Here is a 24388-nt window from a genome sequence, read left to right as displayed (position 1 = left end):
CGGAACATTAAATAACCTATATTAAATAAATGCTATACATTTTGTAAGAAATAAGTGTCTACCACATTACAAGATAAAAGATAAAAGCCACCTCCAACTTCAAAAAATATTGTGATGAACTTGCATCGAAAAGCAGGGAGTATTGGTGAAAAATGCTGAAAAATTGTAAATCATTTAAATAATCCAGCGTTGTAGGATAATCAGAAGTGACTTTAAGGGAGGTTTTGATTACCTGCTTTTTTTATTTATGGATAACCTTGTTGGACTATTGGCTGTCAGTGGTAACGTCACTGCTTTAGAATCAGAAGACCAGATCTGGGTCAGAGCACCCCACCAGTTAGTGTCCCTGGGCAAAACACCTAATTATATCCACATACTTCAAACCTTTATAGATTGTAAGCTTGTTTAGACAGGGCCTTCTTCACCTCTTGTCCCTTTCTATATTTGTAATGTGCTGCGGAATATGGTAGCGCTGTATAAATGTGTATAATTAAAATGAAGAGCATTACGTTCTCTGCACAGTGCCTGTGAGACATAACTTTTCATAGGAAAAGCATGTTCCGTATAACTATTCTTTGTGAAATTGGGATCATCACATATCTGGAAACTATATCTAGATTGTGCCCCTAATCCATGGGTCAAATCAGCTACCCAGATTACGTTTAATTAAAGGGACAGTATGGCCATCAAAACAAGTTTAGCTTAATGAAGCAGGTTTGGTGTATAGACCATGCCTGTGAAGTCTCACTTCTCAATTCTCTGCCATTTAGGAGTTAAATCCCTTTGTTTATGCAGCCCTAGTCACACCTCCCCTGGCTGTGACTGAAACAGCCTGCATGGAAACAAAATGGTTTAATTTTCAATCAGATGTAACTTACTTTGCAAGTTTTTATCTCTTGCTACGTCAATTTTACTTTTTTAACATTTTAACATTTAACATTTTGAAGGCTCTTACATGGTCTAGCAAGCTATTAACAGAGCAGGAGATAAGAAATTCTAAATTAAACAGAATTTGCAATAAAGTAAGTGTACATTAGTGAACGCTTTACAGGAAGTGTGTAGGAAGGCTGTGTAAGTCACATGCAGGGGGGTATGCCTATGGCTACATAAACAAAGTATTTTCACTCAAAAACGACAGACAATTTAGCAGTGAGACTGTATGGGCATGATTTATACACTTTAACTGCTTCATTAAGCTAACATTGTTTTGGTGACTATAGTATCCATTTAAATCACTTTTGTTTCTGTTTATGCCGCCCTAGCCACACCTCCTATTGCTGTAACTCACACAGCCTTCATGACACAGTAGTTCCATTTTTAATTAGATGTTAGCTTGCTTTGTGAGTTTTTATAACCTGTTCTGTGAATTGAAAATCCTGCAGAGTCTAAGAGGCAATACACAGAGCAGGAGATGTATTCTAAATTAAACAGAAGGTGCAGTAAAGGAAGTTTAAACATTAGATTTCTCTTTACAGGAAGTGTTTAAGAACATGTAGGGAGGTGTGGTTAGGGCTGCAAAGTGATTTAACTCCTAAATGGAAGAGAATTGAGCAGTGAGACTGCAGGGGCATGATCTATACACCAAAACTACTGTTGTTTGGTGCCTGTAGTGTCCAATTAATTAAGGTTTAAAATGCCCCCTGCTATGCATGGTCACAAAAACATTGTTTCAGGGCAAATCAGAGCAACTATAGTAAGATGGTGTATAATAACTCATACATTATTATCTTGTATTCTTTATTATCCCCACTATTGACATTATTGTTAGTCCTTTCATTTTTATTCACTCCTATACATTTCCTTTCTCGTTAAGTCATATATTCTATACCTTGCTAATGTAGAATATCTCCCTCAGTGTAAAGTAAAAGCTGCCATTGTGATATCAGTGCTAGAAAGATGTTACCTTTGGCACTGCAGCCCCACTGCAGTCTTCTCTGCAAAACATTGTTTGTCATGGCTGTCCCGCAATCATGGGATACTAAGATGAGAACTGCAGTGCTTGTTTGCCAAACCTTGATCTATGGAGTCAGCTCACCCTCTGCTGGCTAAACTGCTCAGTGCAGGATTAACGATATGTAGTTTTACCAGAATATTACAGGACCCAATTGTAAAGCTTTAAAAAAAAAAAAAAAAAGTTTCTGGTATTGAAGTAACCTTGACGTACGTGCTTGGATGACTGGACATTGATCGCTCAAGTGCTAGACAGAAAGTAATAAGGCTAAGCGCCCAAACCCCAATAAATAAAAACCCCAATATCTAAACACAGACACTGGCTTTTTGTTGCCCCAATATACATTTCCCCTTATTGGTATATATCTATACCCCCAGTACCAATGACACAACACACTTACTGCTCTGCTGCTCCCTGATGCCCTCTCTATAGCTGCTAGGGAGGTGGGGACTTACACCCAAATAGTAATGGTCAATGTCCGAAGAGAGACCGAACAGCTCTTCTATAACCTTGTTTTCTGATCGGTTAATTTTGTTTTCTCATGTGGTTAATGCTGCTATGGAGAAAGTAAAGCAAGTAGGAAGCATCCAGTCTGGCTCTGAATGCTAACTGAGCAAAACCATCAGCAAATTGGCAAAACCAGTTGTTACTCTCTGTGTGGTTTTAACAAGAATAGCCCCGGCACGGTAAAACTGTCTCTAGGCAACCTTGGAGCTTGACATTTCGCTTTATTTCAGGTATTCCCATTGGATGAAACTGTATTTAGATTAGTCTTGGATTTGCATAAGAGTGTAGGGAATTTGCATATTTGGATAGGGAATATTTATACAGAGAGAGGCAGCAGGAAAGGGAATCTTACAGAAATAATTCACGAGAATTTAAAAAAATGTATGTGATCAAAATCAGCCATGGGGAATTGTTAGTACTGTTAGTATTTGTTACCAACCAGTAACATTTGGTTATGTAGAAACACGTGTCACATACTGCAGCATATCAAACATAGATCTCGATTTAATATGCTTTCCAATTGATGCAATACAGTTAGCAAATAATTGAAGCTGATTTATCTTCAAACATTCCCGTCGATTTTCATGGTGACTTAGATAAATTGTTTGGAACTTTTTTCTCACTGTATTGAATCATTTGGAAAACGTATTAAATCAGGGCCGTATTTTCTCTATGGTTACAATGCTCCATTCAACGGCCTCCTTCATCGTAATTTTAATTAAAGAATAAGGAACAAATATTTTCGTAGAACTTATATAACTCAATCCTATTCGAGCTACACCCCATAACGTCTTTTGTAGTTATGCTAATTTACCTGTGGAACAATTAAATGTGAAAAGATATAGTCTTTCATCCCACAATGCCTTTACTATATCAGCTGTTTATTTTCCAAAATGTGTTAGAAACGTAGAAACATAGACACACAGAATGTGACGGCAGATAAGTACCATTAGGCCCATCTAGTCTGCACAATTTTCTAAATACTTTCATTAGTCCCTGGCCTTATCTTATAGCTAGGATAGCCTTATGCATATCCCATGCATGCTTAAACTCCTTTACTGTGTTAACCTCTACCACTTCAGCTGGAAGGCTATTCCATGCATCCACTACCCTCTCAGTAAAGTAATACTTCCTGATATGTTTAAACCTTTGCCCCTCTAATTTTAGACTATATCCTCTTTTTGTTGTAGTTTTTCTTCTTTTAAATATAGTCTCCTCCTTTACTGTGTTGATTCCCTTTATGTATTTAAATGTTTCTATCATATCCCCCCTGTCTCGTCTTTCCTCCAAGCTATACATGTTAAGATCCTTTAACCTTTCCTGGTAAGTTTTATCCTGCAATCCATGAACCAGTTTAGTAGCCCTTCTTTGAACTCTCTCTAAGGTATCAATATCCTTCTGGAGATACGGTCTCCAGTACTGTGTACAGTACTCCAAGTGAGATCTCACCAGTGTTCTGTACAATGGCATGAGCACTTCCCTCTTTCTACTGCTAATACCTCTCCCTATACAACCAAGCATTCTGCTAGCATTTCCTGCTGCTCTATTACATTGTCTGCCTACCTTTAAGTCATCAGAAATAATCACCTCTAAATCCCTTTCCTCAGATGTTGAGGTTAGGCCTGCTAGACCTGACAGGATTATATATATCTCTGCATTTCATTTGATAAGTTATAGAGTAGCGATACATCATCACAGTTACTTTGTTACCCAGAACTGATACAGTTTGTGATATTTTCCAGTAATGGAAGTTGCCTCTGGGGAATACGGAGAACAGAATCCACGTCTTGTCCGAGCCGTACAAGATCACGTGCCTGAAACAGAAGAAAAGATGGACCATTGTGGAGACAACGAGTTAAACCCTTTCATGTGGCATAAGCCATCTGATGAGGTAAATCAATCCATCTGCACAAAAATAAATGTTACTCTGTAACTCAGGGAATAGTGGAAATTGTAAGCATTGTGGGGCACAGAGTGGACAACCTTCCACCCCATATGTCAAATACTAAATAATTTATATATAGTTTGTTTCTACATATTCTGCTAGAACACATCATCATCGATTTGCCTGACAGAGTTCATCTCTGATGTAATTTTGAATTTGTACAATTTTCGCAAACTGATTACGGTAAACTGGAGTTTAAATGGTGTACATTTTTCTGTGACGATTCTAAATAAAAATAATCATGCCACATAACTGTGCGTATATTACTTTCAGGACTCCTCACCCACTGAAGGCTGCCATAGTTTTTCTGCCAGTTGCCTGACTCAGTTCTGTATCCTGTTTAAGAGGACATGCCTCAGTATTATGAGGGACTCGGTAAGTCACATTACCCGTACTGTTCTAAAGAAAAGACTAAATGTATTCTGTCCCATGACAATGCAAGCTTGTTTTTAAGGAACAATCCAGGCTAGCTTTAACTTTAATTTATTTTTAATTCCTTAGTAGATAACACATTAAAAATATACAAATATGTCTGATAAAAAAATATAAATAAAAGAAGATAATAATTTTAATAGGTTTGCAGAGTCTGTAGTGAGCTCTCATCAAACCAGGAAGTTAAATTACATAAGACAAAACAAACAACACACAACAATAAATCTTTTTTTACATGTGATTCTGTTATATATTGTACACACAAAACAACCCTTAACACTAAACATATGCAGGAATCTGGATACTTAGCACAATTAATGATTTACTTCTCATGGGATTCCCCACTCCTAATAAAGCAAATATTTTATACAAATTATTTTTTAAATATACCCAACTTAAAAAGTAACAAAGACAAAACCACATAGTATAGAACTGCTTAGGTGATAAAGCCCAATATGAGTAATATATTGTACTCACAAACCACTGAGTGGAACAAGTATATAGATAGATCTCAAATCATCTTGTAATGTTCAAATCAGTATGGATCTTGATGTCACACGAAAAATAAACTATACAAAAGATGGTGCAGAACGTTCTCCATTAATTTATTTTATTGCACTTTTATAAAAAAAAAAAAAAAAATCTTTAAAATATTCTGATGTTGAGGAACAATCTAAATTAAAAATAAAAATCCTAGTGGAAAAAAGTAAGACTGGAATATAATAGCAAAAGTTATTAAAGAGGTAGGAAAAAAATCCAGAGAGGTTAAAAATTACAACAATGAAGCTTTTCAATTTATGTTTATCACACAATTTCATTGTCAACATACAAAAAATAAACTAGTGTTCAAAAAGTACTGGAACATCCTATTACGGGACTCTATACTAGATAAGGAACTACCAATTAACCCACCAATAATTTTTTTTAAAAAGCTTAAAAAATGTAAAATGTCATTAGCTGCAAGCTAGGTTAGCTGTATCTCAATCTGGTTAGTATATAATAATAATATGCTGCTTAACATTGTTTTTCTTTTTTTTAGGTGCTCACCCATTTACGGATCATGTCACATATTGGGATTGGAATCCTGATTGGATTATTATACCTAGGCATCGGGAATGAAGCTAAGAAGGTCCTCAGTAATTCTGGATTCCTCTTCTTCTCCATGCTCTTCTTAATGTTTGCTGCTCTAATGCCGACTGTCCTAACATGTAGGTATTATATAGAATACTCAAAATGTATGATTACTACGTATCTAACTCCAATACCAACTTATTCATTTTAACCCGTTTTTTATTAGGAATGTGCACTTGTGACACACACAGAAGGCAACAATAACATTTATTATAGGAAAAGAAAATCTAAATTAAGGTCCTAAGAGGTAGATCACCAAATGTTTTAAAACTGGATTTCCATAATGTTTTTTTCTATTCCAGATAATGGCAAAGCATCATGGGAGCTGTAACTCCACATCATATTGGGATCTACCTCTTGTACACACTTAATCTAAGCATCTTGATTCATAAATCCATAAAAATGTTATACAAATTGAAAAAAAAAATAACTATGTGGTCCATTTTGCATAAATGTTTACAGAACAATATCATAAATATAATTACAAAACTATATAACTTTATAATGTTAGTGGCTGTACATGTCTCTAATAATGTAACCATAAACTTTTCACAAACCTAATTTGCTCTATTTTCTTTGTTAACAGTTCCACTAGAAATGGGAGTATTCCTCAGAGAACATCTGAACTACTGGTACAGTCTGAAGGCGTATTACCTAGCTAAAACTATGGCAGATGTACCCTTTCAGGTAAACATTTGTCTGATAGCGAACTGACTCTGTATTTTCTTGTTTATGATTGGATGTTATCTATTTATTCATGCGAATACCACTGTGGTATAGATCAGTCATATTGAAGGAGGGATCAGTAGAAGTTAGTAGGCATGCCACTCAAAAAAATAAAGCCTTTTCAATTGCTCTCACAAATGCAAATATATTGTTAAGAGCACTTGTACATATACACACAGAGGTAAAAATACATGACGAAACATTGATTACTATTAGTACATATGTAGTAGAAGAAAACAAAGGAAGGCGGAAACTGCAATCACTTGGTAAATAACTTAGGTCTCAATTTAATATTGTTGGTTTAGCTTTCCAAATTATTTAAAATCTATACATTGCTTATATGTCATGCTCAGAGGGAGTAAAAATCATATGTACCTGCTTTTGTCAGTCTGCAGAGCAAGGCAACTGTCTCATTCAAAGCTAAAGCTAAAGTTGCCTCTTTGTCTCTTTAAAGAGTCTTAGTTTCTTAATTGGGTTGAACGTTCAAAGCCCCAAAATTATGCTCTGCTAAGTCTTCTGAGTAAAATGATACCCCCAATGAATGTCTTTGGCACTATTTTGTGAAGCTACAGTGCCATATAGGAGACCTGTCCATTTCAGTATTTGCAGTAGAATTTTGAGAGACAGATTTAATGGGTCAATTTGGGGCGTTATAGCAGTTTGGCTGTTCAAAAAAAACACAAAGGCCTAAACCTTATTCTAAACCTTAGTGTAGGATAATTTTTTTGCTAGTTTGTACCAAGTGTAGTAGCAATTAGCATTTTTTCTGCCTTTGTGACACACACTTGGAGATGTTACTGTATATTTTGCAATCCTTATCTGTGCTACGGCAGTATAACACCTAATATGTTGCTCAGCTATGTCCTCTTAGTGCAACAATACCCCCATGTGTACCTTTGTCAGGGATAAGTGGATGGTGAAGGGGCACATTGGAGACACATCACTTTCATATTTTTCAAAAGTGAATGCTGGGCCCAAGTCTCATTTTAGCAGCTCAGGATTGCAAATTACCTCTCAAAGGCCACATCTATGAAGCTCATCAATTCAAATTATAAACAAGTGCATACTATTTGCTGTGAAAGGGGGAATAGTTGGCGTAAACTTATCAGGGGTTGTATACCGTTATCTGCGTCCCGGGCAAAGCTGTCATGGATTCCGAAACCAAAACACAGACAGACCACAAAGAGAGAGAACACAGAGAGAGAAACTTGTAATACCAGTCCTTAGAATAGCCGGGCTATACAAGCAGAGAATAGTCAAGGTACAAGCCGAGGTCAAAGGAGTAAAGAGAAATGAAACAACGATAGGACAAGCTGAGGTCAAGGATCAGAGAAGACAGGATAAACGGGAGACAAAGCCAAGATTCGGTAACCAATCAGACAGATGACTAAAATCACACCCAAAACTGGTCTACTTATTCGGCCTTGGTGTGGAAAATTTTAAAACAGTGCCCAATACATAGGCCGGGCTTAGAGGGGCACTCTTGTAACACACCCTGCACCTTTTCTGGGGGGTTTTCTTTTTGGGGGTTGGTGGAATCCTGAAGCAGAAGTGACCTGCCTCCATTCTTCTGCTAGGCTCCACTGATGGTCCCCCTCTGTGGCACTCAAGCAACCCTGGAACTGAAATGAGAGAAATGTGTATTTGCAGCTCAGCATTTACCTTTTTAAAAATGACAAAGGCATTGTGGATTGCTGTCTGCATTATATATATGCCCACTTTTTTATACCATGCCCTGGTCTTTTGCAGGATCAAATACGGCTGCATCAGTTGATCGGACAGGTCAACTCCCCCCATATACCGATTATAATGCTGTATGCAGACTGGCACCCATTTAAATTCCTCTCTGCCACATACTGCGACCCTGCGAGTGCTTTCACCATGGATGGTGGTTAAGATGAAAATCTCCTTTTTATCTCGGAACTTGAGTGCCAGCAGTTCATTCTGTCAGAGAGATGCTGTTTCCCCCCTTTTTATTTTTTTTCCCGCTGGAGCCTTTGGGAAATCTGTGCGACTCTTCCGAATAGTGCCACAGGCCAACCTTTCTTAAGTAATGGCGTTATTAAGTCCCAGACAATTTTTCCACTTGTCCCTACTATATCTGGGCAACCTGGGGAATCAAGGTGGCAATCCCTTCCTTCGTATACACGGAAGGTGTACACATAGCCACTGCCACTTTCACACAATTTATAAAATTTTGGATGGGATGTACTGGCTAAACCCCAGTCTTCCCTTACACTTCATGAGGGCCTCATCAATAGAAATTTGTTTTTTGGGGGTATAAATAGTGGCAAATTTATCGTTAAAGTGGGCAATTAGAGGGCATATTTTATATAGAAGATCATACTGTGGATGACCTTTTGGGGGGCACTTCGTATTGTCACTAAAGTGCATAAATCACAGTATGTCTTCATATCTGTCACAGCTCATTGTCTGGGAAAAAAAGGGATTATTGCAAATAGGACCAATACATCCTAATTGTGGGCTTTTTAATTATCCCCATTAGCATTGTCAGTGCCCACAATTGTTTCATTTCTGGCACACTGGTTGGGTCCATCTCTCTTTCCTGGCGATAAGAGAGTCTTGATTGAGTGCAAGGTACTGCTCCGCGTACAAATTAGTCTGAGTGACTATCTCCCCAAAAATCTAATCCCCCCCAAGAACAGCTGCATACAATCCAGCGCATTATAACCAGACAGGTCAGTCTGTATGCCAGGATTGGTAGTGAACTCTGGGATGTCTGGTGAAAATATATTAGGGGGTACCCAGTCATCTGCGCCATGTTCAGCATTAGGGGAATCTGCGATTTCCCCTGATGGTCCTGCAGTATGTGGCACATAGTCCCTGTCCCCTGCGTCACTTTCTGAGGCAGTGTCGGTCACCTCTGAGTCGGCCGCTAAAAGGGCATAAGCCTCCTCTGCGCTATACTTCCTAAACATTGTCTACTACGGTAATAAACTTTAACTAAATAACTAAACTTTAATATTTTTTAACCCCTAACTAGCTTATCACTAAATTCCCCAATTCCCACTAAATTCCACCTACCCAACTAACTAAATCACAAATTAATAAAATAAAATATTAAAATTTAACCCCTTAGGGTTACTAATAAATACAATTTAACCCTTGAAGGTAAAAAAAACTAGATCACAGTAAAGTACTGTGACCTGTATATTGATCACTGCTGGCAGTGATCAATCAACAGGGAAAGGGATATTAAAAAAAAAAAAAAAAAAAAAGTACAGGGTAAAGGGAATTGGAACCTTTAAGAACAGTTTCATTTTCTTCAGGGACACAAAGTATCAACGATCCGTCTCTCTCCACTTCAAAAACCCACAAGAGGTGGAGGGAGGCGGATCAGATATCCCAGCAGCATTGTCACCGATGTGACTGGCTGTCACAGCGATCACGTGCGCTGGTACATCGAGATTTGCTGTTGCTGGTCTGCCCCTGACTTGGAGGCACCCAGCAACAGCATTAACCCTGAGATCGCAGGCACCGTGGCGATTGGGGGCTAATTTTAACGCATGACAGACCGGGTCCGTCACCCGTAGTTAAGGGTTTCCCCAGGATGACGGACCCAGTCCGTCAACCGTCATTAAGGGGTTAAAGATTTAGTAACATCACAATCCAGTTCAGTCCAGGCACTGGCAGGGCACACATTGCAAATGAGGAAGAGAATTAAAACATCGTTTAATATTACCTCCAAGGTTTGAGAAACCTTCTAAAGCACAGACCACATTTATATACTGTTTTAAATGTATTCATAGTCTTGGCTCCTGAGAAATTAAATAATGTTTTGTGATTTAAATTTCCACACAACGGAGTGTGCTGTGTGCTGCTGTTAAACTGTATTTTATTTTGTATCCAGATCATGTTTCCGGTCGCTTACTGTAGCATTGTCTACTGGATGACATCTCAGCCATCAGATATTCTCAGATTTGTCCTGTTTTCTGCTTTGGGAACCATGACCTCATTAGTTGCTCAGTCCCTTGGTCTTCTGATAGGAGCAGCTTCCACTTCACTACAGGTATGCGGTGCTTGGCAAGTTTTTAATGTATTATTTGTATAATGCTTCAAAAATTGATCTTCTCCAGCCCGAAGTGTCCCTGTGAGGTTGGGAAATCAAAAGCTAACAAATGAAATATGTACTGTGTTCATCAGTTTAAATAATTATTTTTTCTTTTCAGGTGGCAACATTTGTGGGTCCGGTTACAGCGATCCCAGTCCTGCTTTTCTCTGGGTTCTTTGTGAGCTTTGATACTATCCCAAGCTACCTTCAGTGGATGTCATATATGTCCTACGTCAGGTATGGACCTCAAAACACTCCTATCAAATATCCAAAAATAATTAAACAAGGTTCAGTTAAGGCAAGGAAGCCTATTTTTGTTGAGGTCAAATTCAAATCCCATCTGTACTAAAAAAAAAAGTCACTGTAGATTGTATTTTCTGTTACATTCCAGCTTTCATCATCTTTGATGATGGCAATTTCTACAGAACAACAACTGTCTCACTCTTATTTGTCTCATTAATTACAAGTCTTAATAAGTGATTTTTTTTGTGCAGCCTGTTTAAGGTTAGAAGTAAATTAACCAAAAGGAGCAGGTAGCCTAAGTATGGATTTTTGGATTTCCACTTTCCTCCCCATTTATTAACCTAAGACACCTCATTGTATAAAATGAAATATAATAATTATATGTTGACGCTAGGGAATTCAGAGACCTATCTAATAGTGTTATTTTTATTTTATTTGTTACCTGTGTATTCATACAATCCCCTAAACGCGGGAAGTTTTATATTAAGCAATAGTAGCAATGTTCACCTAGCCCATAACTTGTTTTTAATCAGTGTTTTTTTATGTGTTTTCTCCTTTTTTGGTTCGTGCCTTTAATCAAGTGCGACAATTAATTAAATATTTTATTTTAATTTGAATTATGAATTTTAATTGAGTCTAAGAATTACATTTATCAGGGACCTTTTCTGTTTTGCACGTGTGTGTTTTTGGATTTGGGATATCTCCATAGATATGCCTCCGATAGGTAGGACATCATAGTTCCTTTTGGGTGACATTATTTATTTGACCAAAATACCAAACAGAAATTTCATTTAAAAAAAAAAAAGAAATTGTAATCTCAATTAATTTATCCATCAACATTGGATATGTAAAAACTAAGCAAAGTTGTTTTTTTTCCCCAGATTTAAAACGATGCATACTACCATGATAATAGATATGTTACATGTTTCAAAATATCTGCCCTAAATCTCAAGAACCCTACAATTTGCCTTGTGTTATATAGCCTTAGCATATAACATATTTAGTGAACAAAGGAACAATGTGACAATTTGTTGTGATTTATTTTTCTGTGCTATGTTTGCCTTTAGACTTATTCTGGTTTTGTTTATAGAAACATTATTTCTATAGTGTGTATTGGACAGCACTCAGGCATCGATACATTTAAAGGTAGAGTCCAAAACGCTGTCCAAAACACTCTATAGAAATATCCCTAAGAATGAGCTACCCCATTGGCAACCGTCATAGATAGATAGATACATAGATTGTTGGATGTACATATATAACTGTATATGGAGCATATATGTGTACAGACTTATAATATCACTAGAACCTTGAACTGATCATTTAATGTAAACCAAATCCAAGTAAATGTATGATATATTCTTTAAAGTAGTTTTATGTCTCATTATAGCCACTTGTCTAGATTAGTTTCTCAGCTCATTGCATATGGACATTTTATTTCCTACTCTACCATGTGATATTAATGTGGAGATGAATCATTTATTTAATGTCTCTTGCAGGTATGGATTTGAAGGGGTGATTTTATCAATTTACGGTCTTGACAGGGAGGATTTGCATTGCGACCCAGACGAGATATGCCACTTTCAGAAATCAGAAGCTATTCTTAAGGAGCTGGATGTAGAAAACGCCAAGCTGTACCTAGATTTCATCATTCTTGGAGTATTCTTTATTGTTCTCCGTCTCACGGCCTATTTTGTTCTCAAGTATAAAATCCGGGCTGAGAGGTAAAGCAGAACCCAACGGGAATGACAAACAAGTGTTTGTAGACACACTCAATGGTTAAGAATATTTCCGATGAAGCTTGGTATTGTCCCGCTGTACTTGGAATATAAACCCCTGCTCTAGTAACAGTATCAAGACCTAACCTTCGTGGAACTCCATTGTGTTAGTTACTTTATTGGGTAATACTTTGCAATCCTTTTGGGATTTTTGTTCCTGGGTCACATGTTAATTAAACTTTCTAGATTTAACTAGGAAGGAAAAGAATGAAATCCTAGAACATCAGTGGGGTTTTTCGGATTGTTCCGAACGAGCTTTCACATCTTCTATTTTTTTTTATTTTTTTTTTATTTTTATTCTATGACCATTCTATCCTGGGTCAAAAAATCCTTTAAATAATGGACGGACAATGGTTGGTTGGAGACCTGCTTTGATTCTTACAGTAAAATCTTGGTGTTTCTGCCTAATCATCTTCAAGATATTCTATAACTAAGCAGATAACTTTCCCGCTTGAGTTTGCAAGGTCTAAATATCCAGGTCTAAATATCCAAGGGATGTAAACAATGCAAAAACCTTCCTTCTCCTTATCATTCCTTTCAATAACTATCAAGATATTAGGTTAAGAGCTGGTCTCACTTTTTGAACATAATTGTGTGTTACAATAAGGGGAATAGTGTTAATTTTCTCCTGGCAAAAGGTACCATGGCCGTCCAATTTGCACTATGTCTGCTTCAACTAATGGAGTGTAGTAACTGTTACACTAACAATCCAGATTGTATGAATGTCATAGAGGAGATATAAGTTAGTTAATGCAAAACTGGTTTGGTAGAAAAAAGCTGCTTAACTCACTTTTGGTCCAGAATATGTTGAATTAATGAAAGGCCTTTATGGCTCCCATGTAGACTAACACTGCCAACCCTGTTTGCAATTTATTATATCTTGTTGCGTTTCACACACCATGATTTGGATCATGAGTAATTTTATTAGACATGATCATTGGCATGAAGAGGGTTTAAATGTCAGCGGTAGTTTATAGAAAATAATTCCACCCCACAAAATAACTAAATGAATGAGAAAAAGTATAGAGTTTGCATTGCGTACTCATGTGATCGACAATACGTTATGTTATTAATTCGTTTTGTGCGTTTCATTTTTGTTTTATTATTTAAACACCTTACCTCAATTGATCTACAGTAAATGACATATGCTCATTCTTGGTTTTGCTTTTTGTAAATCCTACACTCACTTAATTCCCTTCTTAGACACATATACCTAAGTGTAAATCCAATCTCTTCTAAGTTAAATTCTGGTTCACTATGGAACATGTCATCTTTGTACATTACTCCAAAAACATATAAGAACTACCTCAACAATGTGTACAGATCTAAGACGCTGATTTAGCTTTTTACTGAAACATGTTAACTCTTCAAATGGTAGATGAGTGTAAAAAATAGCTTACTGTTAGCACTCGGACGATGAGACACAATTGTACCATAACAGAATGTAGTCGGAGTAACTCTTGCATGTTTAAAAAGGCATGTATAATACGGGCAAAGCGCAATGTACCTATTGCCGTATGCATGTAAAATATGATAAAGATGCAACATTTATGCGATACTGAAAATGATGCACTAATTTGTCAATGCTCACTGCTGTCACAAATGATGAACTGTTGTATTATATTTTGATTGTCAATATTTTATTATCATTATTATTGTTATTATTATTTTTTTTATATAGTTATATAAAACAAAGCGCTAGTATGGAGAACCGATAAATTCCCCCGAGATATTGTTCTGCGTTATTGCCCTGAAAACACATTCCAGCGTTCCTGAGAAATATTTTTAGCATCGATGGCGACGTTGGCGTCTATTAGCGTTTTGTATAGTCAACAATAAATTTGTACTAAAGACATAAAGTTCACCGTTGCCATCTGTCATTTTGTATCATGTTTTTTAATGCACCCCATTGCTTGTGTCAGTCTGTTCATTCATTTTGTGTTGTGTGTTTTTTATGTGTGTGCCCATTCACTATGTAAAACAATTAACAATTGTGTTTCATGCTCGGAATTTCAGTTTATATAAACATTCTTTTAGCTGATACCACCTCTACTGGAAAGCTGTTCTGTGTATCTAGGATTTGTTTTTCAGTGAGATAGGCTTTTCTGGGTCTGTATTGGGAATCAAATAGTCTTTAAATTAAGATATATAAAATTTATTTTATTTATATTTTATAAATATTCTAAAATCTACAGTGCTGTAAATGGGATGCAAATTGATCTAATAAAATAGAACCCATAAATAAATAAAATGACAGATACATAAATACGATCTTAAACAATGTGACAGATTTATAGTGTGGACACAGTTACCGTATAATTTCATTTTTGTTCCGCTGCACATTTTGTTGCTTGCTGAGGTTTTCGCCCAGACTGGGAGAGGCTTGTTTTATTAAGTATGATAACACCTTGAAAATAAGCAGTATGCTTTTAAACAAATTAAATCTCAAATGAGCAATGGTACATTACTGTCCAAGAGGCAGTTTGCTGACCTTGAATACACAACGTTAAAGGAACATTAACGTCAGTAGATATGAGAAAAGTCAATACTTACACTTCCAGAGAAATTAAATAAAAAACATTCTTGTACCCCATCATTACCCAGCATGACAGCAGATTTTCAGTTTGGCCAAAGCACTCGGAAAATCAAATTAGCCCATAAAATCTGCATTGTTGTGTAGGCCTAGTGAGTTTATTCTAGTTGATTTTAGAGTAACGTCAATATTAAAGGACCACTATAGTCACCCAGACCACTTCAGCTCAATGAAGTGGTCTGGGTGCCAGGTCCTCCTAGTTTTAACCCTTCAGATGTAAACATAGCAGTTTCAGAGAATGCTATGTTTACATTGCAGGGTTAATCCAGCCTCTAGTGGCTATCTTCCTGACAGCTGCTAGAGGCGCTTCTGCGACGCTGAATGCGAAAATCGCATTCAGCGTGCAAAGCGTCCATAGGAAAGCATGAAATGAGCATGAGAAATGCTTTCCTATGGGTGTTTTTAAGCGCATGCACATTCCGCTCCACTTGGGAGCTGACGTCGGAGTGGGAGGAGAGATCACCAGTGCGGAGGGAGTCTGGCGCTGGATTAAAGTAAGTAGCTGAAGGGGTTTTAACCCCTTCAGCCCAGCGGGAGGGGGGCCCTGAGGGTGGGGGGGACCAAAGGGTTATATAGTGTCAGGTAAACGAGTTTGTTTTCCTGACACTATAGTGATCCTTTAACATATAAATCACTTTTATTCGAGGGATTTATTTACAGAATTTCAAGTGATTATTTTGACTTTACAATGAAAAAGTAAAGTATATTACAGAACATTCCCTTTAACAGTTTAACAGTTTAGAAAAGAAAACCTCAGGTTTGTGTTAATTTGTGTCATGTAGAAACATTCTCATTATATGTTGCATTCCATTTTTCATATCCTTCTGATAGAAGCTGCCATTATTCATTGTGTTCCTTGACTAATTTCTCATTCTTTTCATGCTGTTGTGTAGTACATGAAAATGGCTGCCTACATCATACCGCATGCCTCAGGATGGAAATCAATGAAATACCAAGCATATACATTGAATTTCTATTCTTGTTATTTAATTGAAATAAAGGAAAACTAACATGTTAGGAATGCAAACCTGTCTATAGTGCCGTATTTGCAGGTTTGTATTAGGTACCATCCCCACGTTTATCATAAAAATAATTTTAAAATATTTTTACGTTTCTTCACTCAAGAGCTGGGACTCCATTGGTTCTACCAGCTGCTCTTCCTCCTACAACGTCGTCCAGCTGTCAAGATGATGGCCAATCAAATGCTCGTCATAAAGGCGCATTATAAACTGATGTGCATGCGTAACGATGAGTTTCGCCCTTGTATCCAAAAACTTTACACAGGAAAGCATTGGATTCAGTGCTTTCCTAAGAGCTCCTATGTCATGTGACTGAGTTTTACTCGATCAGTGCTGTATGACACCTACGAAAGGTGGATTTAACCCATGCAAGTTTCTAAAGAACTTCTATGATTTACAACGCAGGGTTAAAGACCACTGTAACCAGACCATACGTCCCCCTCAATTATTTTATCCCATAGGGATGGTGCTGCCAGTTGCTAGTTTTAAACATTTCAGAGATATGTTTAAAACCTCCCTTACAGTATTATGGGAGTCTCGTTGACCCCCATAGGCCTTTTAATGTATTAAACTGTTTTTTCACTTTTTTTTTTTTTTTAAATCTTTATTTTTGTTGCGCAAAGAATATACAGAATAAGATTGCCTCACCACGACAGCGAAGCAAACATTGCATTTTCAGACATGTTATAACATTGGCATGGCATTTTTTTTTTTTTTATGGAGTCATGCTATGTAGATATGTCTAGTATAAATGACCAATTTCCGTGTTGTTTTTTTCACTTTTTTGATGTGGAGGCTGGCTAAGCAGCTCTGGTCAGCTGCCAGATAATTAACCTTCTCATTGCCAAAGGTTTTTAACTTTTCGCCCATGGGCACATAGTACATCAAATTATCGAATCACTTGCAAAAAAGCAAGAGAGTAATAATTTGCGAATGTGCATCCTGCTGGATGGATTTGGGTCCGAGTTTTATTAATAAAGGTCTTTTGTGGGTCTTACAAAATCTATTCTTTGTATAGGATTTGGATGCGAACAGTGATTTTAATCCAGACACTGAATGCATTCGGGGCGATTGCTGCAGATTCGCTTGGCCCGACCGAATTCCGACAGCATTTGGCTTCTGTAAATATGAGAATTGGAATTTCGGCATTTTCAGAGAAGTTTGTGCATCCATTAGTAAATAACCCAATCAGTGAATAACTCTGACAGACACAAGTACAATCCACATGCACACACATTTTGCCATTTCAACATCTGTAGTTCAAAACTCATCATTTCATGAATTAGGTACAAAGTTTGTAACTGTAACCAAATCACCAAGAAATTATTTTTATCTCCTACTTATTTGTCATCATTGTCCAATTAAATGTTTGGGCAGTGACACAATACATAACAATAAAGTAATTTTATCTTAAGGCAGTATTTATTTAAAGTGTACCTTTTAAGGGACAAAGCAATTTAGTTTAAATGAAATACCTCACCATTTCATCTAAAGATGTTCTAGCAGAATTGCTATCAAATTCATAGATTTTCAAAGAAATATAAATAATAAATGTGTCCCCCATTTGTCCATCAGTTGTCAAAAGAGAGAACATTTAATTACTAAGCTGTTCCATTTGTTATAGTTTAGGGCCTGCCTCGGTTCATACTGTGTTACATGATATATTTCAAAGTGTTTTCCTCACATGGGGTTTAATATATTTAATTACTCTCTAGCTAACTAAATTGCTAAATTTGGGCTAAAACAGACAGTTATGACTATATCACAGAGTTGGGTAATTTTGCCAAAGTCTGCTGGATTGATTTTGTGGAAAAGTTATTTTTTTTATTCAATTTAAATTCAGTGTTTCGAGAATAGAACGCAGTCATTGGAAGGGACACTCCGTACCCCTAAAGCGCTTGATCTTGCTGAAACGATTTATTGTGGAGTGTGTCCTATTTTTTTCATTTTACAAAAAGTGCAGATTTTAATAGAAATTGCCACTTTTAGAAATTAACCTGGTTACATACCCCCAGACTTTCAATCAGACAACTAGTCCTGTTACTTCCTGGTTTGGTTAGCTCAGTGGAGCCAAACTCAGCAATTGCCCAGAGTACCTGCCTTGCAAAGCTGCATTGGGGAATCAGTGATTGGACAGCCACAGAAAGTCTGTGCGTGGTTAGAAGGGGAGGGCTTGAAGAGGCAGCCGACAAAAGAACTGCTGGTTTTGCAAGATGTTTTTAGATTTACCCCCTAATGAAAAACACATATTTTAATACATGCAGGTTTTCACTGGTGGTATATCTGCTAAACAGTATTTCTATTTGGACAGTGGAGTGTCCCTTTAATTTGTGCTCTTGTTTCTATTAGGAGTACTCTAAAATTCAATTTTGTAGTGGTTTCTTGAATGGTCAAAAATGCTTCTATAAAAAGGTAATTTTTAGCTAAAATCTAAAAGTGTGCAGTAGAAGTTAATATATATATATTATTTGAAAGACGTTAATATATGTCTAAAGTTATATGAATATAAATGTTATGGGACTTTTTCCGGTGACAAGCAATCTTGCACTTTAGAGACAGCTTTTAATGGTTTAATGGGACCTGTAGGTGGAGACAGCATAGAAAATGTATTTAAAAATGCTCAGGAGAATTAACTAATAGAAGATCTGTCTTCTATAGAATGTAGAGTCTGGAGCCATAAGAGTTAATACTGAAAGTTCCATAACATTTACATATTTATTTAAACTTTTGCAAATAGGATTTTTTTTTAAGAATTAAAACCATAACTGTCTCTTTAAGGACTGGGGGATAATTCACGAAACACTGAATTGAAGTGAGAACCAAAATTGCAAAATTTAGGCTAAAGCATCTGATTTGGAAAAATTCTTCAACGCAGCTATAGTTACAGTTTGACTAGTTTAGCATAAATTGTACAATTTAGCATACAGTTTACTGCAATTTGATGTTTAATAATTAAACTGCTCACTTTTTGATAGATCCATGTTTGATGCAGAAGGTTAGGGCTTGTTGAAAGGGTTAATGGTAGGAGAACACTCAACCTCTAAGTATCTAGAGAGATGGCTGACATCCAAAACTTTGTTATCGATAATTTTTTCAAGTCCAAAGTAAATACTTTGGAAGCCAAACCCAGTCCGGTATCTTTATTTTCTGTCCCAACTTTAACACCTCAAGGTGTGACCATGCACTAGCACTAAAACTGCAAACATTGTCATTAACATTGTAATGTATCTAGTTTGGTGTGTCTGGTGTGTTTGTATTATGTCAGTGCTGACACTGTGTCTGCAAAGTCATTAGTTTCTACCTCCTAGGCATCCCTAGCTGCAGAGCCTTTAAATATTGCTGAGATCCTGAGAGTTTCAACAAACAGCCCAGTTTAATTTGCTGTTAAGATTGATGCTAATCAAACATAATGATTTCAGTATATTTTGGTACTTTAAATGGACATTATTCAAAGTCCAGTCAGCTGTAATAAGTACTTAGGATCCTTTGTTTAAGATAACGTATTAATGCACTGAGAATAGTTTTTTATGGTAGATGTGGAAAATAAGCTGTAGGGCGATGCAAGTGGAATGGCCCACTGTCTTCTAATGAAAATTGATCTACTGGATCAGTGGACCCATTGGGAAATGAAATGCCTTCTTGACCTTTAACCAAAATCTATTCTGCTCTGTGAACTGGGAAGGCTGCAAGTTGCTTGGGACGATGCAATATATTAAAATCCCATTTGCTGGTGGCAAAGAAGGCTGCAAAAGGATGGCAGGATGACTTATCCATGATCTGTTGAATCAGATGGGCAAATAGGTCAACTAGATTTGTGCAAAAATATTGAAATTTTGTCCCCTTGAGCCTCTCACTTCGGGTTCTTATGCCCATGATCAAGCATACAGCCCCACTAACTTGTGATCAACATTTAGACTAGTGGTTCAGTTGGGCAGATTGTGGAATTGCTTGCTCCATTGGCTTGAGATATATTTCTGATCTACTAGATGGTCTGCATCTGATGCGTGTGCGTGACATCATCATCGATGCACAGCATCAGCTGGACAGATTCGAACTGGAACGCTCAACTAGTTTCAGATCAATCCCTGAGCTATTGGATTGGCTGGGACTAGCTGAGCATGTTACAAGATACATTGTCCATCCCATCAACTTGCACCAACATCTGATCTATAGTAATTGGCAGTTTTGTTAAATAGTACTTAAACTCTGATGATGAATCTCATGGCATGTGGTTTTATAGACTCCCATATGCTACATGACCGCTAGTTTGCAGAGGAAATACAATTTAGTTAGGAAGATCTGAGCTATAGCCTTTTATAATATATTCTAGTCTTGCATATTCAAAAAAAAAGGAAAAGAAAAGAAGCCAGTGACTAAGTCAACCGGCCTCTGAGTGTGCCTGGGGAATCCAAACAAGGGGGTAACCCTTACATACGTGAAAGAGAACAATATTTACAAAAAGGTAGATCTAGGTGGAGAAGAGGAACCTCCTCAGCCCCAACCCTGATCCACCCAATAGGAAACCCCACCCTTCGGTAATGCTTCTGACTAAAACTTAACGTTTATTTCAATACGTAAAAATAAAATAATCTATATATGTGTTGACACCAAAAAATAATACAGTGAAGAAAAATGGTGAGAAAATTGATTAAAAATAATACGGAGAGCCACAAAATTAATATTGAGTCTAAATGACTGTGGGTGTAGACCATAAAATATATATTAGGTCCTTCCGAAGACACCCCAGATAAGACTCCAGCAAGTGGGCTCAAAAGCCCAATGGGGTAAGATATAGAGAGAGGAGCTCAAAAGGTAGGTATAAAAACCTGTTGCACTTGGTGATAATTTTAGGAATTCTATCAAGTGCATATGGTGCTCAATTGCTCTTTGATCTCTGTGTTTGTGAGATCAATTACACTTTTTGCTTGGGTGTAAAAAGTACCTATTGGGTGTGGACTATAATCTATAATATATATAGTCCTCCCAGAAAAAGACAACACAAAACACACACCCCAAATAGGATTACTGCAAATGGGCTCTTGTTGCCAGAAAGCAGAGAGAGGAGCACAAAATTAGTATAAAAATCTGAAACCAAATTGTAACAAGTGCTACCTTATAACTCTGTTGCTCTTAAGATCCTATTTGTAGGGATATCTTAACAAGTGCACATAGTTGCCCCCTAGTTCAGTATCCCTATATTGTGGGATGTTGAATAGTAACTTGTTGCTTTGCTATCAACATTGTTACCACTAAAAAAGCAGTGGAGCTAAATTGTAGATTTGTCTCAGCTAAATGCACAAACGTAGGAAGCCCCTTCTCTCGAGGGATCCACCTCCCAAACACCCAAATCACATGAAAGGAGCTGAGCATCCAAAACTCCTCTTTGAGGAGTAAAATAATTGATTATAACGAACCCCTCAACCCCCAGATTGTTAAATCTATCTAAAGTTTGCTGGAATCTAAGTAGCGTGGCTTCTCCTGTCTGAATTAACCTAACGCGCGTTTCAGCGCATTGATGCGCCTTCGTCAGAGGTATTATATCAGACTGTCCCTCGTGCAACTCTTTTATAGGAGTACCTGGTCGGAGAACAGTGGGCGTGTCAAAGACTTGTTCGCGCCAAAAAATTCGGTTCAGATGGGTGCCGCCCCCCTAAGAACGTCACCGTTTGATTGGCCGGGATTCTGAAGGTCCTCCCTAGTGCACTATCGTCTAAACGTTCAATTCCCATTGATTAAATTGACGATCTATGTCATTTTTAATCTAGTGGATCAGACAAAGATTAGTCTGTATCCATTATTAGTCTTCATGGTCCAGTTAGCAATCCACTTTGCACCAAATTTATAATTAAAGGAGCTTTGTTCGTAATATATATACATATACACATAGGGGATGCTTCAGTAATACGGAAAAGTATTTGTACCTATTTATATGTTATAAATGTTAGCATAATTAACGTCCTTATTTAAAGGGGCAGGATCCACAAACCTATACATCCATATCTGAATATATGTGATATGTGATCATGATTGTCAGGGACACAAGGTCTGTGTCCTGATTATTTAAAGGGGCTGAACAGGACCAGAACTTAGTGTATATACAAATCTCTTTTAGTTCTTTAACCATATTTCCATAAATGTAGGTGTGGTATCGCCAATCCACTTCTGTTCTAGAGGGGCCGAGGGGCATTAAAAAACCAAACTTAAACACTCTAATAACTAAGGTATTTACACAAATTGTTAAATATACATATATACAGTTGAAGTAATTTGCATTACTATTGATGTTGAATATTAACTACTGTGAAAACTCATTTTAATTTTCAATGAAGGGCGTGAATGTAAACCCTTCATTTAGTCCATTGGGGGCCAGTGTATTGAATTTGTAGATCCAATAGCATTCTCTCTTGAGAAGGGTACGGTCCAGGTCGCCACCTCTGCGTCCTAGCTGAATCTTCTCTATACCCGCAAATTTGATTCCTCGCGTGTCCCCTTGATGTTCATTTCTGACATGTCTGGAAACTGGGGTGTCTCTAAAATTCCTAACCGAATGTATGTGCTCCATAACACGCCTCTTGAAGGGGCGAATAGTTTTCCCCACATATCTGAGGCCACACACACATATCAGTAGGTAAATAATCCCCTTCGTATTGCAATTAAAAAATTGTTTAATCTGACATGTTGGTTGGTCAATCAAGTCTGGGAGAACTTTAGAATCTTTTAACATATAGTGGCAGGCCACACACTTGCCACATTGGTAAGTTCCCTGCACGGAGAGCCAGTTAGTGTTGCCCCTTTTTGTAGATAAATGGCTAGGAACCAACACTTCTTTTAGATTTTTTCCCCTTCGTGCCGTAGTCTTGCATATTGCCAACTTGAGAAAATGTCAATTTAATTGCGAAACATGTTGACAAACTGATCTCTTCTACGTCACTCTAGAAATCAGATACCAAAGTTGTCGTGTTCAGAGAAAACATATGAAAATGTTTGTGTTCTATCACAACCTAATTAGTGGTTGGCAAATAATAATGTTTTAACTTGGCCATTTGATTTAAAAATCACAATATTATATATATATATACTCACACAGTTTTATCCTCATTGACCTTGATTTAATTCATTTGGATCAGCATCAGAAATGATTCCAATCTGTTAGAAAAAAACCCGTTGCAAATTATTTATCAACATAAATTCCCATGGACCTTAATGATGATTTCTGTAGATAGTTAATTTCTGGAATCATTTCTGATGCTGATTGAAACAAATTGAATTCAAGCCATAGTCAGTAACAGGCATGCACTATAGAAATAAGGAGTCACAGCAATTTATAAAACAAACATTTTGTTTCCCGCTTGGAACACTTATTTTGTCTAGCCTGGTCCACTGTTTTGTTGCTTCTTAAATACTCGTATCAGTATGTCATTGCTAAACCCATTTGGTACATCGTTTCTGTTTTCTGCTTTTATCAATGTTGAAATGCCAAAGACTTGTGAAGGTAATCGATTGTGTTGGATCAGCTTGGATCAGCAATAGAGATTGTATTTGAGCCATATTTTGGCCAACAGGGTATTTTATGAATGTAATTTGAAAGCAGCTATTCGATGAGTAAATAGCTGAATTCTATGTATGTGTGTCATGTCCATTGGGCAACATGTAGTTGCTAGTTTCAAAGAGTCACATTTCCGTCTACATCTCGGTTTTCCAACTTAGAGTGCTTAAGAAACATCAAATTATAGTTTTTATATCCAAATGTACATAATTCTCCATATTCAAATGGACTACAAAACAAATCTACTAAAACATTTATGTGAATCCAACACAACACAAAATGCAGACAAAACATGTTTATTTGTTTTTTTGTATGTTATTTTTTCCGAACACGTGAGGGAAGATTGATGAAAGTGTTGCTAGTGGAAGATGTAAATTGGCATCCCCCCAATTGATTGAGTCGATTTTTTTATGTGTTACAGACACACGCACACATGGATGTACAC

General features: G+C 37.0%; 1 protein-coding gene across 1 annotated transcript in view; it reads left to right on the top strand.

Moving 5' to 3' along the window:
• ABCG1 (ATP binding cassette subfamily G member 1) overlaps positions 1–13026 on the top strand; it is a 62993-nt gene extending 49967 nt beyond the window's left edge. The window contains exons 9-15 of the mRNA XM_063442388.1: positions 4201–4349; positions 4677–4778; positions 5875–6043; positions 6553–6653; positions 10564–10722; positions 10883–11001; positions 12507–13026. Coding sequence (XP_063298458.1) covers positions 4201–4349; positions 4677–4778; positions 5875–6043; positions 6553–6653; positions 10564–10722; positions 10883–11001; positions 12507–12735 — 1028 coding nt within the window. The 3' untranslated portion in view covers positions 12736–13026. The remainder of the gene's footprint in view (positions 1–4200; positions 4350–4676; positions 4779–5874; positions 6044–6552; positions 6654–10563; positions 10723–10882; positions 11002–12506) is intronic.
• Positions 13027–24388: the final 11362 nt, after the last annotated feature.

Source organism: Pelobates fuscus, chromosome 1 (genome assembly GCF_036172605.1).
Source record: "Pelobates fuscus isolate aPelFus1 chromosome 1, aPelFus1.pri, whole genome shotgun sequence".
In the NCBI taxonomy this organism is placed as follows: domain Eukaryota; kingdom Metazoa; phylum Chordata; class Amphibia; order Anura; family Pelobatidae; genus Pelobates; species Pelobates fuscus.
This window is presented reverse-complemented; position numbering and strand designations above follow the sequence as displayed.